Consider the following 14935-nt stretch of genomic DNA (forward strand, 5'->3'; position numbering starts at 1 on the left):
AGCAAAGACAAGACCTAAACTCGGCAGCAACATCACAACTTCGCCTTGCCTTCCTTCTCCTCCGCCTTGACCCTCTCTTTCAGGACCCTCCTCAAAATCTTCCCGCTCGGACTTTTCGGGACTTCCTCGATAAACCTGATTCCACCTCTCAGTTTCTTGTGATGCGCAACCTTCTTGCCCAACCATTCTATGATCTCTTCCGCATCCTTCGCCGCCTTATCCGTGGGTTTGCCAGTCTTTGGGTCACCTGCGTCCTTTCCGAGTTTGTTGTGCACAATGTATGCACGTGGAACTTCGGTATGCTGGGATTTGTCGTCGACACCGATAACGGCGACGTCGTCGACGAGAGGATGATCCAGAAGTTTGCCTTCCAGCTCGGCGGGGGCGACCTAGAGTTCCCACGTGGTCAGTACATGCACGGACATCGAATTAAGGAGAAGGGGAAGGCTCGTCTTACCTGGAAACCTTTGTATTTGATCAATTCCTTTACGCGATCCGTGATGTAGAAATTGTGCTTGTCGTCCTGGAAGCCGACATCTCCCGTCTTGAACCATCGGTGTCCGTCGACGACTTCTATGCAGTCCTTCGTGGCGGCATCGTTCTTCCAATATCCCTGGAAAATGTTCGGGCCTGCCATCCAAAGCTCTCCAGTCTCTCCCGGGCCCAATTCCTTTCCTTCAGCACTGACATACCGCGCCAGCATATTGGGAGCGATCTTGCCCACAGATCCGATGGAAGAATGCCACTCCTCCCACGGCTGGCAATGTGACATCGGGCTAGATTCAGAGAGACCATACGCTTGGTTGATCTTGATATTGTACTTTGAGTTCACTGTCTCCACGAGCTCGCTGGTCAGTGGAGCGGCGCCGGAAGTCATCATTCGGAGGCTGCTGAGGTCGTAATTCTTCACTGTATCATCCCGTGCAAGTCGTACAATGACCGGCGGTGCGACGTAAATGTAAGTGATCTTGTGCTTTTGGATAGATTCGAGGAAGATTTTGAGGTCGAAGCCTGGCATGACTACGAGCTCGATGCCGCGGTGAAGAGGCTGGTGTACAAGGGCTGTGAGTCCGTACTAGTGAGAGAGACAAGGGTCAGTCATTTTCTCCATTTCAATAAATCTGCTGACTTACGATGTGGAAGAAAGGTAGCACGGCTAGAATTTTGTCTTGGCCACTTTTGTAGTATGTGCCCGACATGGCGTGGATCTGGTTCAGATTGGCGACAATGTTTCGGTGCGAGAGCATGACACCCTTGGGAAGACCTGTAGTGCCTGATGAATAAACAAGGAACGCCAGGTCCTTGCTGGGATCCTTGACCTTTCGTCTCTTGTAGCGCTGCGCTCCTGAAGTCTTGCGGATGTTGGTCCAGTGCTTGACACGGTGCGTGTCATCTTTCTCCTCGCCCAGGATGATGACACGATCTTGGTCGATGCCTGCTTCCTTCGCGGCCTCCAACGCGGAGGGTAAGAATGTCTTGGTAGTGACGATGGCCTTGCTCTCGGAATTCTTGAGCTGGAAGGCAAGTTCGTCTGCAGAGTAGCCTGGGTTTGCAGGGGACACGATGCCTCCAGCAAAGAAGACACCGAGAATGATTGGTCCGACATCGATGTCGTTTGGTGCATAGATATTGAGAGTATCGCCACGTTGCCAGTCCCAAAGATTGCAGAGGCCTTCTCCAAATGCTGTAGCTGCTGCCTTGACGTCCGCGAACGTGTAAGCTCTCTTTGTGTTTAGGGCAGATCGATAAATAACTGCGTCAAATTAGCATGTGATTTACAGCTGCTCTACTCGGCACATACCTTGGTCATCACCAAAGTCCCGATCTTTGCGATCAAACATAAGCCCCCAAATGTCTACATCTGGGACAGTGACATCGGCGTATGAGGACTTGGTCGGCATCTTGATGGATTCCTCTGGGGCGGTCCTGCAACGCTCCGTATGTGGTACAACCCTTCAACAAACTAGCTATGCAATAGCAATGATGAAAAGGACATGTCAGCACTGCGGCCCTCCCCACCTCTGAGAGGTACCAACGATATTCGGCCATAGCGCGTAAAGATGAGTGATGGGCCTCGGTTAGCGAGTAATCGAATAGGAAAGCATGCATCATAGTCGCCAAGATCGGCATTTCCTTTTTCCGAATTCGGGCCAGCAGTGAGCATCGTCACTTCTTCTCTCACGTATGTACTTCTGTAGTCTTTCTTCGACAGCCAGACTAGATTTTGTAGGGCCAAGAGATGGAAATCAACTACAAGCATAATGCTGTCCACAATTTTGACTCTTGTCTCGACGTCACCTAGGATCCCAACCAACATGTCGGATTGCGCTTCCAATTGCCTCGACGACCAAGCGGGACATGGTACTGCACCTCGAGGCGCATCTTCGGCATTTGCATCAAACATGCGGCCCCAACTTCGACCAATCTCCAACAAGAACTGAACGCGGAGGACTCAAAAAACAAGACCAGTTTCCCCATGGTGAACTCAAGTAGCACAGGCCACCGTTGCCGAACATCTTCCTTGATAGGCACGGAGCATGAAGTCGCAACCTTTGCACGCATGCGGGATGCCGATGAAGAATCTTTACGCGCCCAACGTGCCCTGAGAGGGTTACACAACCCACACTTCTCCATCAATTGCCCCATACCGACCAGGGTTCGCCATGTGGGCGAACGTGGGCAGGCCGATGATGCGGGTGAATACGCGATAGACATAAAAGTATAGGTAGGAGTGCTATCCCGGTCTTCTGGCTCTTGCACGCTCGACAGCATTGAACATCATGCCTCTGTCTGGTCGCCTTCTCAACTGGGCCATTACGGCCGTGGCCGGTTCTGGTTTCCTTCTATTCGGTTATGATCAAGGTAGGATGATGGGATTTGGCTGAGATGCGCGTCCACTGACGCACCGAAGGTGTTATGTCTGGCCTGTTGACAGGCGTCGCGTTCACCAAACAATTCCCAGAAATTGACACCACGGATACCGGCACCGGATCGTCCTCCCTCCAAGGCACAGTCGTAGCCATTTACGAAATTGGTTGTTTCTTCGGCAGTATCTTCTGTCTCTTGTTTGGAGAAAAGCTTGGACGAAGAAATTGCATATGGCTTGGCTGCTTTGTTCTAAGCATTGGTGCTGCTCTCCAGGCCGCTTCTTATGGCATTCCACAAATGATTGTCGGTCGCATCGTGGCTGGGCTTGGGAATGGTATCAACACGAGTACAATTCGTAGGTTCATGGGGGTTCAATGGCAAAAAACAACACTGACCACTTCCAGCTGTGTGGCACTCCGAACTCATGAAAGCAGAGAAGCGAGGCAAAGGACTGTCCATTGAGCTTGCGATCAACATCTTTGGAGTCGCCACTGCTTACTGGGTCGACTACGGGATGAGCTTCGTCGAGAATGAATCTCAGTTCCGATTCCCCTTGGCTCTTCAGATTTTATTTGCTCTGGTCACAGCTGCGGGACTCTTCGCGTGTCCGGAATCGCCCAGATGGTCAGTCATGATCCTTCATCAGCCAGGTCGTATTGCTGACGAATTTTCAGGCTCATTGCGCACGATCGATTCGAAGAGGCTCGCGACGTTCTTTCACGCCTCCGTCTTTCCTCCGAGAACCAAGATACCGTGAATCACGAAATGGCGGATATCAAACATGCTGTTGATGAAGAACGTGCTGCGGCAGCTGGCAATGGCTTCCGAGCTTTGACCAAAGACGGCGGGCAGCGCTTCAGGTACCGCACTCTATTGGGTATTGGAGGCCAATTCATGCAGCAACTCAGCGGCATCAGTAAGAAATACTTTACACATTGTCATTTGCGTAATGCTTACAGCAATACAGATCTCATCACCTACTATGCCCCTGTTATCTTTCAGCAATCAGTCGGTTTATCTCATTCACTCTCGCTACTCCTCGCTGGCTTCAACGGGATTGCATACTTCTTCTCCTCACTCCCTCCGATCTGGATCCTCGATAGACTCGGCCGCCGAAAACTCATGCTCTTCGCCTGTGCTGGACAAGCATGCTGCATGGCAATCCTTGCTGGAACAGTTTGGGATGGCTCTACTTCCTCTGGCATTGTTGCAACGATCATGCTCTTCTTGTTCAACTTCTTCTTCGCTGTCGGTCTGCTTGCTATTCCATGGTTACTGCCAGCGGAGTACGCGCCTTTGGCCATTCGAACGAAGGCTGCCAGTTTGGCAAGTGCTAGCAACTGGATTTTCACCTTCCTGGTTGTTGAGATCACGCCTGTCAGTATCAAGAGTATCGGATACAAAACTTACAGTAAGCAAAGTCCGTGATGATGTGCTCGTGGACAACACCACTGACAAGCAACAGTCTATTTTGCCATCTTCAACGCATGCTTCTTGCCGTTGATCTACTTCTTCTACCCAGAGACACGCAACTTGTCGCTCGAACAAATTGATCGTTTGTTCACTGGGCCCAAGGTTGTTCTTCACATCAAGGATGCAATTGGAGGAGCCGATATCGTTGCGCCTGATACTGCTGCAAACGGTGACACCAAGGAGATGGTTGTGGATCGTTTGGACAGGGTTGATTGAGCTGCAATTTGCGTATAGTGTTCAGGTTGCGTGAAGCTCGTTTGAATGAAAGCATTCTATTTCTCCAGCATCTCAATGCAACTATGATACACAAAGTATCATCATTGGCCTTGTTCTGGAATCGCTACTGGAGGAATACTTTCTCTATTGCGGTCTACCGCGAAAGGTAACCTCCCTCCACAGGAAGTGTATGCTGATTAAGAAGTCAGTGCAGTTCTCATCAGACTGATGCACCATCACTCACCCCGGTCACCCACTGCGCATCCTCACTGGCCAAGAAAACAGCAGCCTTCGCCAGATCCTCAGGCTGGCCCAGACCACGGAAAGGATGCTTCTCTACCAATTTGGCCTTTGCAACAGGATCAGCCCATAACGGTCCTGTCATCGAAGACTGCGTATAACCTGGCGCCAGGCCGTTGACATGAATCCGATGAGGTGCACAATCTATTGCCGCAGCCCTGGTGAAATTCAGCACAGCGCCTTTACTCGCACAATAAGCTGCGGTATGCTCTGCAGCAACATAGCCGAGGATAGAAGAAGTGTTGATAATCCAACCCCGATCACCACTAGAATGCGGTTCCTGCTTCAACATCTGTTGCACAGCATACTTCGTCCCGAAAAAGACTCCTGTCGAGTTCACATCTTGTGTTCCCTGCCAAATGTCCGTTTCGATTTCCCAGACAGGACGGAAATTCTTCGCTTCGAGTGAGACACCAGCATTGTTGACCATGATATCCAATCTACCGAATTCCTTCACTGCGGATTGTATCAAGCTCTCGACAGATTCTGGTTTGGTGACATCGACAGGGCTGAAAATTGCTTGGCCGCCGAGCGCTTTCACTTGTTCTACTGTTGTGCCATTTTCTTCGTTGCTGCCTTTGTAGCGAGTGGTTTCTCGGATATCAGCACATACGATTTTTGCGCCTTCCTTTGTGTATGCGAGGGCTGTTGCTCGGCCTATGCCTGATGCTCCGCCTGTGATCTGTTGTTGGTATCAGTTCAGATTCATGGATGGCACTTCGTTCACTTACTATGGCAACTTTGCCAGCAAGACGTCCAATTGAAGCCATGATCCTCTATGAAACGATACTGAAGAGTTGGTGAATTGGGAAGTCTGCTGATGTTGGTTATGTAGAAGAACCTGGAAGCACTGAAGAGGCAATCCGGCAATGGACTATGACCGAAATAGGACTTGCAATGCAGGACCAAGGCTTCATCGTGAGCAACTATCGCGAGACCGTGGGGCAGATCTGGAGGCTGCAGCTCATACAGCTTGCTATCGCTCTCAAGTTCAGGCGGGGTATGGAAGGTAAGGCGATGTCTAGTTCCTCCCCGGGTAGGGTAATACAGTATGCTCCTGCCTCAACTCTGCATGCAAGGAAAGTGTTGTCTGAGATTCGCCCAGTCAGAACAGCGTCCAGTGTTCGTCACGGGTTGAAGCAAATCACTGGAATTCGAGCACTTTGTGATATCGATGAGTAGTGTACGAAGCACTGTCTGCTTCGACTGGGCCATCTTTGCACCGTGTGCCACGAGACGTGACGTGGGTGTTCGTCTCGTGGCTACCTCATGTACGAGCATGCAAAATTTCAAAGTCCCTGTTACGTTTGCATGCAAGTGCCCAGGGGCATGAGACGAATATTGCGAGCGCTGTGCAGTCCATATGGTGACCTTGAGATGGTGTTTGTATGGCTGTGGGACATCAGAATGGAAAAATGCCAAGTCTTCACTTGGCGCACGAACCACGCACAGGCAAAAACTTCCGATGAATTCCCACCCATTACACAGCCAAAGATATTGTCGCGACTAAGGCTAGTTTCATGCTCTCTGAGCAATGTTGAGCCTCTATATACGACAAATTCTGCCCACTTTACATCCAATCACACGGTGAGATGGCCGAGCGGTCTGTGAGTATTCACCTCCGACTTCTTCACTTCCGAATAGTCGCTAACAACCATCCAGAAGGCGCTAGCTTAAGGAAATCATTCAGTTGGTTTCAATCCGCTAGTCCGAAAGGGCGTGGGTTCGAATCGTAAGCTCTACCAAAGAGGTCAATTCCAAAACCACGAACTAACAAGACTAGCCACTCTCATCAACATTCAGATTGTCTTTTTTGCTTTTTTGCTGCGAGGAACGACTCTTTTTGTTGTTTAGTAGCTTGCTGTTCATGGGCAAGACGAGAAATACCTTTTGCAAACTGTTGTGGATATCATTCACTTTGGAAATTTTCATCATCTCACATCGAACTACTCCATGCCTCCAGGTTGATCTCAGACTTCCGACAAAGACTCCCGAGTCTGTAGACAGCGACCATATCTGGCCGATCGGATGATGCGCCTGCAAAAACATATGTCTAGGCATCGATTTGAGGCAAAAATTCTTTTTAGCATATGTCTATCGTCAAAACTTTACGATCCCAGAAGCAATAGCTCATTACGAGCTGGCTTGATGGTGAGCAATACGTTGATGCAAGGAAGTGCCATATTTGTCAAATATATCTGCAGAAAGCCAGAAGCAGACCATTGCCAGGACGCGTCTCAGTTCGTCTACGAGCAGTCTACCTTTCAGTCCAGAGCACAGGGCAGCAGCGATTGTGCAAGTTCACCAATGTTCAGTCGTCGAGAACCCGGGAATTCACTGAGTGATATTTCCCATCTTCGCAAGCTCGCAAGGTGGCATTTCTATTACTGACGAACAAGTCGGTTTCAGGTGGCCATCCTGCTTAAAATGCAGCTGAGATACATACACTATGCAGGCAACGTATCGTCAAGCCAATATTGTTAGCCACATGCGATTACACAAGTGTGCATACTGCTTGTCTGGCGGCCGGACGTATGGGCCAGCGCCCGCGGTAGAGCAGGCTGTGACCTGTGAGCTCCATACCGTGAAATACCATCCCACCTCTGAAACCCAATAGCATATACGAGTCATCCGCTGGCCAGTAATGGTTTATTTTTCGTGTTGTGGTGACATTAGATGTCGCGGTGAACAGGAGGTGAAGTCGTCGCTCAGAGCACAGACACTTCAAGAGAAGGAAAGAGCATCCAACCGGCAACAGCAAACTCAACACACCTCGACAGCGCGTCTGCAACAATCATGACCTCCCATTGACCAGTTCCAATTCAGCCACGACGTGCAGCGAGAACCGAACATGAACGGGAACACAATCAGCCAGCAGCGACACGGCTGAGCCACAAGGACTTGGTGAAGACCCGGCGCCTTCTTCGCTCGCAGCAAGTCAAGTCGACTCAAGTCGGCAATGCGTCCAGCGATTCGAGAACTCGTCCAGAATCGATGACGGAAATGCCAACACATTCCACAGCCCAGGTACCTGCCAAAACATCAGCAACATCAAGAAGTGCCCACACCTGCGCACCCGCCTTCCTTGAACCTCGAACTGGCAAAGAAAGACCTCAAGACCGGCTCATTACAATCATCTCAATATTCTTCTTCTGATTACCAGTTCCTATACGTCCGGAAATATCCACAAGAGAATGTGAGGGATCGCTCCCCTGCTTCATCGTCATTTCAACTCTTCTCCTTCTATTGCATCGCAGCCGTTTCGACAATTCGACACCTCTCAATATGCAATCTCGTCTCATCAATATGTTCCCATCCGATCTATTTCCAAGCAGCTCGCCTGTCCATGCAGCCTTCCAATGATGTCAATTCCGTTCTCCCATCATTACGCTCAAATTGCAGCAAAACAAAATCAGAAAATCCAAGAATGGATCTGTCGTCTCTTTCTGGCAAAGCAATCGAGATTTCGCTCTTAGAAATTGCTCGCCGTGTTCACACTTCCAGGATTTACGACACCCGGATTGTTATGCGGCTGCTGATATCTCTCCAGTCCGGTCCCACTGGCAAGTTGTGGCGAACTCTTCCTCACACTGTCATTCTGAGAATCGACGCCGCCACCATAGAATGGATCCATTGCGGCTTCCTTCTGTGCCTTCTTCTTGCCCCAGATTCTCCAGGCTACTAGCGCCACGCCGCCAACCAGTATCGCTCCTCCAATACCACCAACGACTCCTCCGATGATCTTTTGCGAGCTGGACGATAATCCGCCACCTCCGCCGCTGGAGCCGCCGTCTTGGATTGAAGGTGCAATTGTGGACGTCGCAAAGCCAGTAGTGCTGGCAATGACACGCTGAGTCGTGCCAGTGGTTGTGAAAGCTGAGCCATCTGATGTGAAGACGGAAGTGTAGGTCGAAAGTTCGGTTCGAGAGGTTACGAGTGGTGCGGTGACTACGGTGGCGCTAGAGAGGGTGGAGCGATTGATTGTGGTGGAGCCCAGGTCGACGACTTCGCTCGATGCTGTGGTCGGTACCACTGCCGTCGATGTTGCGATTCGCGAAGTCACAGTCGAGCCATCGGCGTTCGTGGTGGTGACATCGATCGAAGTCGGCACATTCGTTGTTGAGGGCGCTGCCTCTGTTGTCGGGGTCGTTTCTGCTGTCGGCGTGGTCTCTGGCTGCGTCGTGGGAGTCGTCTCTGCTGGTGCGGAGCTCGTCGTCTCCTCCGGCGGGGCGCTGCTCGTCGAGCTCGACATTTCTGATTCTGACGATGTTGTTTCGGCGGCGCTGGTAGTGACTCCTGTTCCAACGACCTGTCTCTTGTTTGGCACAATACCGCCAGGAAGTTCGTCTGCTCCAATCTGGGCGAATCCAAGGAACAAACCGAGCATGACGGATGCTGGGAAGGCCTGGTAGGGTGGTTGGGGTGTCATATGCCAAGCAATTCTGGTCTTCAACAGACTCTAGTCAGGAAGATCACGATTGGCCGCAAGCTCAAAATTACGAACGCCGACGGGTCTTCCGGGCGGAGCTGACGTAGGCTTCAGGCGGTGATCAAGTGTGATGAGTGATGGTCAAGCGAAGGTGAGTCTTGTGTTTCTTTCAAAACGACAAGATAGATTTCAAGCGAGTGAATGGAAGATGGCGTCGGTAGGTCGGTGATGAGAAGACAGAAAGGAATGGTCGTGGATGCATCAGCTCGTGAAGAGAAAACCCGCAGGGCGCCACCTTTGGGGCAGCATCTTGCTGGGTTGTTCGGGCTCGTACTTCCGCCCAGCATCTATTTTAGACTTTTTGTCGCGTGCCGCGCCCGTGCCACTGGACTGGAGCGTCGTCCGGTGGGTCTCTTCAAGCACTTTGAATACGAATCTGCTCTCCTGCTGACATCACAGAAACCTGATTCCGATGCATGATCACAGCACTTCTCTCCATACACCAAAGAGCTTACAGAATGCCTTTCGATACTGAGAGACACACGAGCTGAGCGCGCTTGCGTCCACCACCCAATGGGCTGCGCGAGACATGGGACGAAGCCGGGACCAGCAGTTGTCAAACGCGCAACGCGCAATCCTCCAGCAGGGATGCTTCACGACACGAGCTCAATCCAGATCTTTCTGGCAAATCCCCCATCACCACGAAGCACCGTTTCAGGAGTAGCGAAAGCAGGATTCACACCCTCTTCTCTGGCACATCCAATCTTCTCATTTTTCCTGTGCACACTCTGCTAATCTCTGGCCTGTGGTTGTGGCAGTTGACCTACAAATTCGACCGAGCTCGTGTTTCCATGGCGTCCATTCGAAACGCTGACCAAGCGCGCGGTGGGGCTTTGCGCGCGTACGACTCGTCTCGGAGAACATTGTAGAAACTCAAGCTCTGGGAGATGTCACAGCTCTGTGCACGAATCTCGCTCCAGTTCGGAGTACCCGCAGCGCATCATTCGGTGCACAGAAAATGCATAACGCGTTGGAGTGCCACCCAAGAATGTGTCATGCTGAACTGAGACAGGGGCGGTCAATGTGATGTTCGATTTCTTCACTTTGGTCCACCGGGCGCTTCAACACCCGAGCCGGGTCCACGCAACAGGCAGCATTATTATTCGGAGGCAATTGTGACAATGACAGCCTCATCTTGCCACGCCGTTCTTCAGCCAAGACCGAACCACACCGCCCGGCTCGCCGGTGGTATCGACGACGCGTTGCGGGTCTTATGAGATCCTGAGTGGGCACGTGAATCGCAAATTGTTGCTTCCAAATGCATCGGAGCCAAGTCTTCGAATATGCCGCCGTTGATGATCGTGGTCACATAGTTCACTGCTTCTACAGGGTGTTGCAACAACTGGTCCAGCATATCACACAGTCCGTGTCACAACAGCTACATGACAGTTTCAAAGGCTTCATCGCACAACTGTGCTACCTGGTCAATCTGATCTCAAAGCTGTCGCGGAGGAATTGCGTGGAGTCGCTAGGTTCTCGAACATTCTCAAACGCGATGCAGCATGAATGTTGCTCAATCTGGTGAAGGCGCAACGAATCCGAGTTCCGCACGACCGCCGCGAATGACCAATGTTGATATGCTGCATTGGATACTTCCAAGGGAACAGCATACTGGTAGGAGTTTCTGCTCTGGCTGAACATGGCCTATCGTGGTGAACACTTCCGTCGAGCTTGGTCACTTTCATGGTCACCTGCTTCGTGATACCTGATCTGCTTTGCTCAGGTCTTCTATGGGCGAGCAAGCTCCGACACTATGCGCTTCTTTCTCGGAAGCCGGAGTTGCACAGAAGACACTGAACAATGTTGCTGCACTCATACTTTGATCTAGCATCTGGTTGCCGCCGTAAATGTAGTGGAGAATACCATTGCCGTCGCCCATTCACAACAGCAGTCAATCCACTTACAAAAGCTGTGCCATGTCTGCAAATGAGTGCTCGACAATAACCAGAAATCGTCAGCTCGGCGCCGACCAATTGAAACACTTCGACGTCCGACAACAGAGAGACGTGAGCAACTGTCCCAAGACCTCAGAACCTCACAAGATCACAATGTGCTCTCCCACAGATATCGACGACTTCATCATATGCACGAAAAAATCGACCTTGCAATCGAGCATGGACTCACGACAGATACTGACCTTTCAACCACCCTCGCCAAACTCGCTCGCCGTACCCTCATCGATGTTATTGAACACTGCAAAGCCCACCTTTACGAAGCACAGCAGACCAACGCAAAACTTTACAGCAACCTGAACGATTCGCACCCTGGAATCGAGCTGTCCGAATACAATCCTTCACGGCCTGACCACATTACAATCTCCAACACTTGCACACTCTCCGGAACGTCAGACCCTCAAAGCCTGAGGTCATACATTCTCAATCACCTTCTCCCCCTAATTCAGTCTCTCACAACATTGAATCGTTGTCTCTACCACTATATCATACTTCGCACCACTCAGACAATTTTACCCGACCATCCAACGACTTGAATCTCAGGCTGACTTCCTTCGATTCCCTCCTCCAAATCCACAACCCTCCCTCGAGTTCTCCTGTTCACTACAAAGTCTCGAGACACATCCTTTGCGACCTCACAGCTCATGCTGTCGCCGGTTCTAATCAGGGAGACACATTGCACAAGGAAACAATCATCAGCACAGCACCGCTTCACATGATGAATTGGAGTGAGTCCATTCAAAAACCTTCAACGATCGCGGAGAACTAGCACAAATCATCGAGCAGATGTTCGCACGAATGAGACATGGCCGGAGGAGAGGATGCATCTCAGCGAAAAGTGTGTGAAGCAAATTGAAGAATTGAGCTTGGTCGTTCAATTGTTTCTGTGTAACCAAATAAGAACGATGAAAGCTCCCCCTTCCCAGCCACTTCCCTCCGATCCAGCAAAGCCACTGTATCCCGCACCTCTCTAATCACTCTCTCCGCCATTCATTCCGATAAGTGACCCTTTGGAAAATCTTTCTCTGTACAGCAATCCGGGCAATAGAAGCAAAGAACGATCGCTTAAACAGAAGTCGCTCGCTCGCTGAACAGCAATATCAACGAAAATGTCAAATTCCTCTCACACCATCATACTCCGTCTTCTACTCGCCATCCGCGAGCCGTGTCCGACAGTCGTAGAAGCAGTTGCCCCAGCATTCGCATTGGCACTCGCGCTCTTGACCGTGGCAGCGGTAACCGTAGCTGCTGGCGTAGCTTTCGGTACACTGCTATGCCGTCTGTGTGCCGCAATCACCCTTCCGCCGACCTTGCCATTCGTCGATGACGAATCGTCCACACTTGCTGGAGAGCTGGACTCTTTGAAGTCGTACAGGTCGAGCTCTTCCAGCCTCTTGGTCGCAGCGTCAACCTGGTCCGGGGGCGGACTGATCCTCTTATCTAAAGCTTCGCGTCTTTTCCTAGAATTCGCGAGTAGAGTCGAGATGGAGTCCGCTGTGGATGAGCGTGGGGAGCGGGGTATGACATCGATGGATTCTCCAATGTCGCCCAAGAGACCAGCCGAAGATCGGGCAGGCGATGCACGAGGTGAAGGGCGTGGAGAGATGTGTGGCCGGTCGTCAGTTGTCAGATGCCGAAGTGGTGAACCCATACTCTCTCTGCTGAGGCTGCTAGTATGCGGGAGGCCGCCCCATGATGAGTCGTCTGCGGCTTCTTCTTTAATCTTCACAACACCCGAGCCAGTTCTCTTGGTCGTAGTAGATGTGCTCATGACCCGTCGCGGATCCTGCAATCCAGATATGGCATCCGCCATCTTCTTGTCAGGTCGACGCATCTTCGCCACAAGGGATGGCTCGGCGTAGTTCACTGCTGATCGTGCCCTCCGAGAAGGTCGCTGACTGCCTTCTGTGGTGTTACTGATCGATGAAAGATCTGCCGGCGGAGGTGTATCGCGGCCTCCATTCTTTTCAGACGGCTGCGAAGTAGCGGGCGAGAAGACATCGAGATTGGCTGGCGTCTCGGGTATCACCTCGGTGGAGGAAGGTCGAGATGGAGCGATTTCTGCTATCGCGGGTGCATCGTCGTCGTGAGGAGCAGGTACCGGAATTGCCGACATGGAGGATAGCCTTCGACTGCTGCGTGATGGTGCACGCTCACGGTCAACGGTAGGCTTGGATTCGACTGGTTTCTTCAACTCCTCTTGCGCTGACTCGGTCACTTTGCGAGTAGTCTTGACAGGCGACATATTGGTGCTCTTGTCGCCAAGAACCCTCCTTCCTGGCTTTACGGGCGACGACGGTCTCTCAATGTACTCCACGGGTGGTTTAATCGCAACGGCTGGTACTTCTGTCTCCTCGGGTGCTGGTTGCGTCGCAGAAGGTTTTCTGCTGAACGTGAAGTCTCCCTGCGCAGGCGGCTTTATTGGCTTGTCATTATCGCGATCAGACAGCTTCCTCTTGGCACCTGTCTTGAGTATGGTAGTCGGGGCATCATCAGTCTTGTCGGGACTATGTGCCAGAATCGAGGATCTCCTTGATTCCCGTGGTTGAGATGGATCCTTTCTCTTCCGGCGAGTTTCGAGGTTGATCGAAGGCAGCAGCTCCTCCACTTGGCTGCCACTATCCTCTGGTTCCACAGGGTCTTCCTGGCTCAGCTTTGGTAGGTCGTCAAAATGTGCAACAGGTGGTGGCCCCAGATCTGGACTCCCACTTGCAGTACTGCCTCCACTAAGACGGATCTCCCTGATCTCCAGCTCCTCCAGAGTCCGTCTTGGGAACATCTTGTTCTCGGTGATTGTTGGCATTTGCGTATCTTGCATGAGCTCGGCCAAGGGTTGTCTCTCGCGATACTGTTGTCTGCTCGGGCTGAGAATGCGAGCTTTTTCGGGAAGGTCCCTTTCCTCGACCGCATCATCGCCCTCATCGATGCCATCTATGAGTCCGCTGAGTTCTGCCAGCTTCGCCTTCAAATCCTGCTTAACCCTCCGTGCCGCAGCGCTGCTCGCCTGCATCCGCGCATCGTACAACTCATTCTGTAGACTGAGCACCTGTTCCCTCAAATCTAAATTGTCGCTCAGTAGCTTGCTGACTTCCAGCTCCAAGCTTCGGATGCGTAGGGATTGCGTCGAGTTGTTCTTTGCGAGTTCGCGGTTCTGTCGAATAAATCTACGTTTTACTTCGGCCAAATCAGCTGCTGGCGGCAAGTTGTGAGGTTTCGATTTCGTGCGCATTTCATCGCGTTGAAATGTGTGTGGCTGGGGGCGTCGGCACGACGAGGATGACTTACAGACTTCAACACTCTCTGCTCCTGCAGCGCCAACGCCTGCGACCAGACTCGTCGCTGTCGTCGGAGCAGGTGCAATGGGCGGCTCGTTCAACCGCGCCATGCACGAAACTCGCGCGTGCGCCCGCGCGTATGAGATGATCGATTGTGCGAAATTCGATACCGGTGGTAGTGATGGTGGTGTGCAAGGTTGCCAGAGGTCCTCGGGTGGGTATCCAGACTTCCAGAGGAATATGACAGGCGCAGCAATCGCAAATTGTGTATCGAGTCCTCGTGTAACCTTATCGTGCAGCTCCTGCCGTGTAAACAGATGCGCGTTGTGAGGAGAAACAGGAAGCTTTCTCGCTAGCTGCGG

The 14935-nt window shown here is 51.6% G+C and overlaps 5 protein-coding genes across 5 annotated transcripts; 1 reads left to right on the top strand and 4 right to left on the bottom strand.

Annotated features, from left to right (window-relative positions):
• Positions 1 to 32: 32 nt before the first annotated feature.
• On the bottom strand, positions 33 to 1901 carry CKM354_000738100 (uncharacterized protein; the record flags this gene model as incomplete). The annotated part of the gene is made up of 4 exons (XM_044802729.1): positions 33 to 389; positions 458 to 1075; positions 1134 to 1753; positions 1802 to 1901. 4 exons carry the CDS (start codon positions 1899 to 1901, stop codon positions 33 to 35), a joined length of 1695 nt encoding a protein of 564 aa, XP_044658664.1.
• An 879-nt stretch (positions 1902 to 2780) lies between these two features.
• On the top strand, positions 2781 to 4557 carry CKM354_000738200 (uncharacterized protein; the record flags this gene model as incomplete). Its single annotated transcript, XM_044802730.1, has 6 exons — positions 2781 to 2862; positions 2912 to 3223; positions 3273 to 3492; positions 3543 to 3784; positions 3836 to 4279; positions 4334 to 4557. 6 exons carry the CDS (start codon positions 2781 to 2783, stop codon positions 4555 to 4557), a joined length of 1524 nt encoding a protein of 507 aa, XP_044658665.1.
• A 154-nt stretch (positions 4558 to 4711) lies between these two features.
• Positions 4712 to 5627, bottom strand: CKM354_000738300 (uncharacterized protein; the record flags this gene model as incomplete). The annotated part of the gene is made up of 3 exons (XM_044802731.1): positions 4712 to 4750; positions 4802 to 5539; positions 5589 to 5627. 3 exons carry the CDS (start codon positions 5625 to 5627, stop codon positions 4712 to 4714), a joined length of 816 nt encoding a protein of 271 aa, XP_044658666.1.
• A 2702-nt stretch (positions 5628 to 8329) lies between these two features.
• On the bottom strand, positions 8330 to 9286 carry CKM354_000738400 (uncharacterized protein; the record flags this gene model as incomplete). Its single annotated transcript, XM_044802732.1, has 1 exon — positions 8330 to 9286. The coding sequence occupies one exon, from the start codon at positions 9284 to 9286 to the stop codon at positions 8330 to 8332; it is 957 nt and encodes a 318-aa protein (XP_044658667.1).
• A 3135-nt stretch (positions 9287 to 12421) lies between these two features.
• CKM354_000738500 (uncharacterized protein) lies at positions 12422 to 14683 on the bottom strand (the record flags this gene model as incomplete). The annotated part of the gene is made up of 2 exons (XM_044802733.1): positions 12422 to 14472; positions 14584 to 14683. 2 exons carry the CDS (start codon positions 14681 to 14683, stop codon positions 12422 to 12424), a joined length of 2151 nt encoding a protein of 716 aa, XP_044658668.1.
• Between the last annotated feature and the right edge of the window lie 252 nt (positions 14684 to 14935).

Source organism: Cercospora kikuchii, assembly GCF_019650295.1.
Source record: "Cercospora kikuchii DNA, contig_00004, whole genome shotgun sequence".
NCBI classification, from domain to species: Eukaryota; Fungi; Ascomycota; class Dothideomycetes; order Mycosphaerellales; family Mycosphaerellaceae; genus Cercospora; species Cercospora kikuchii.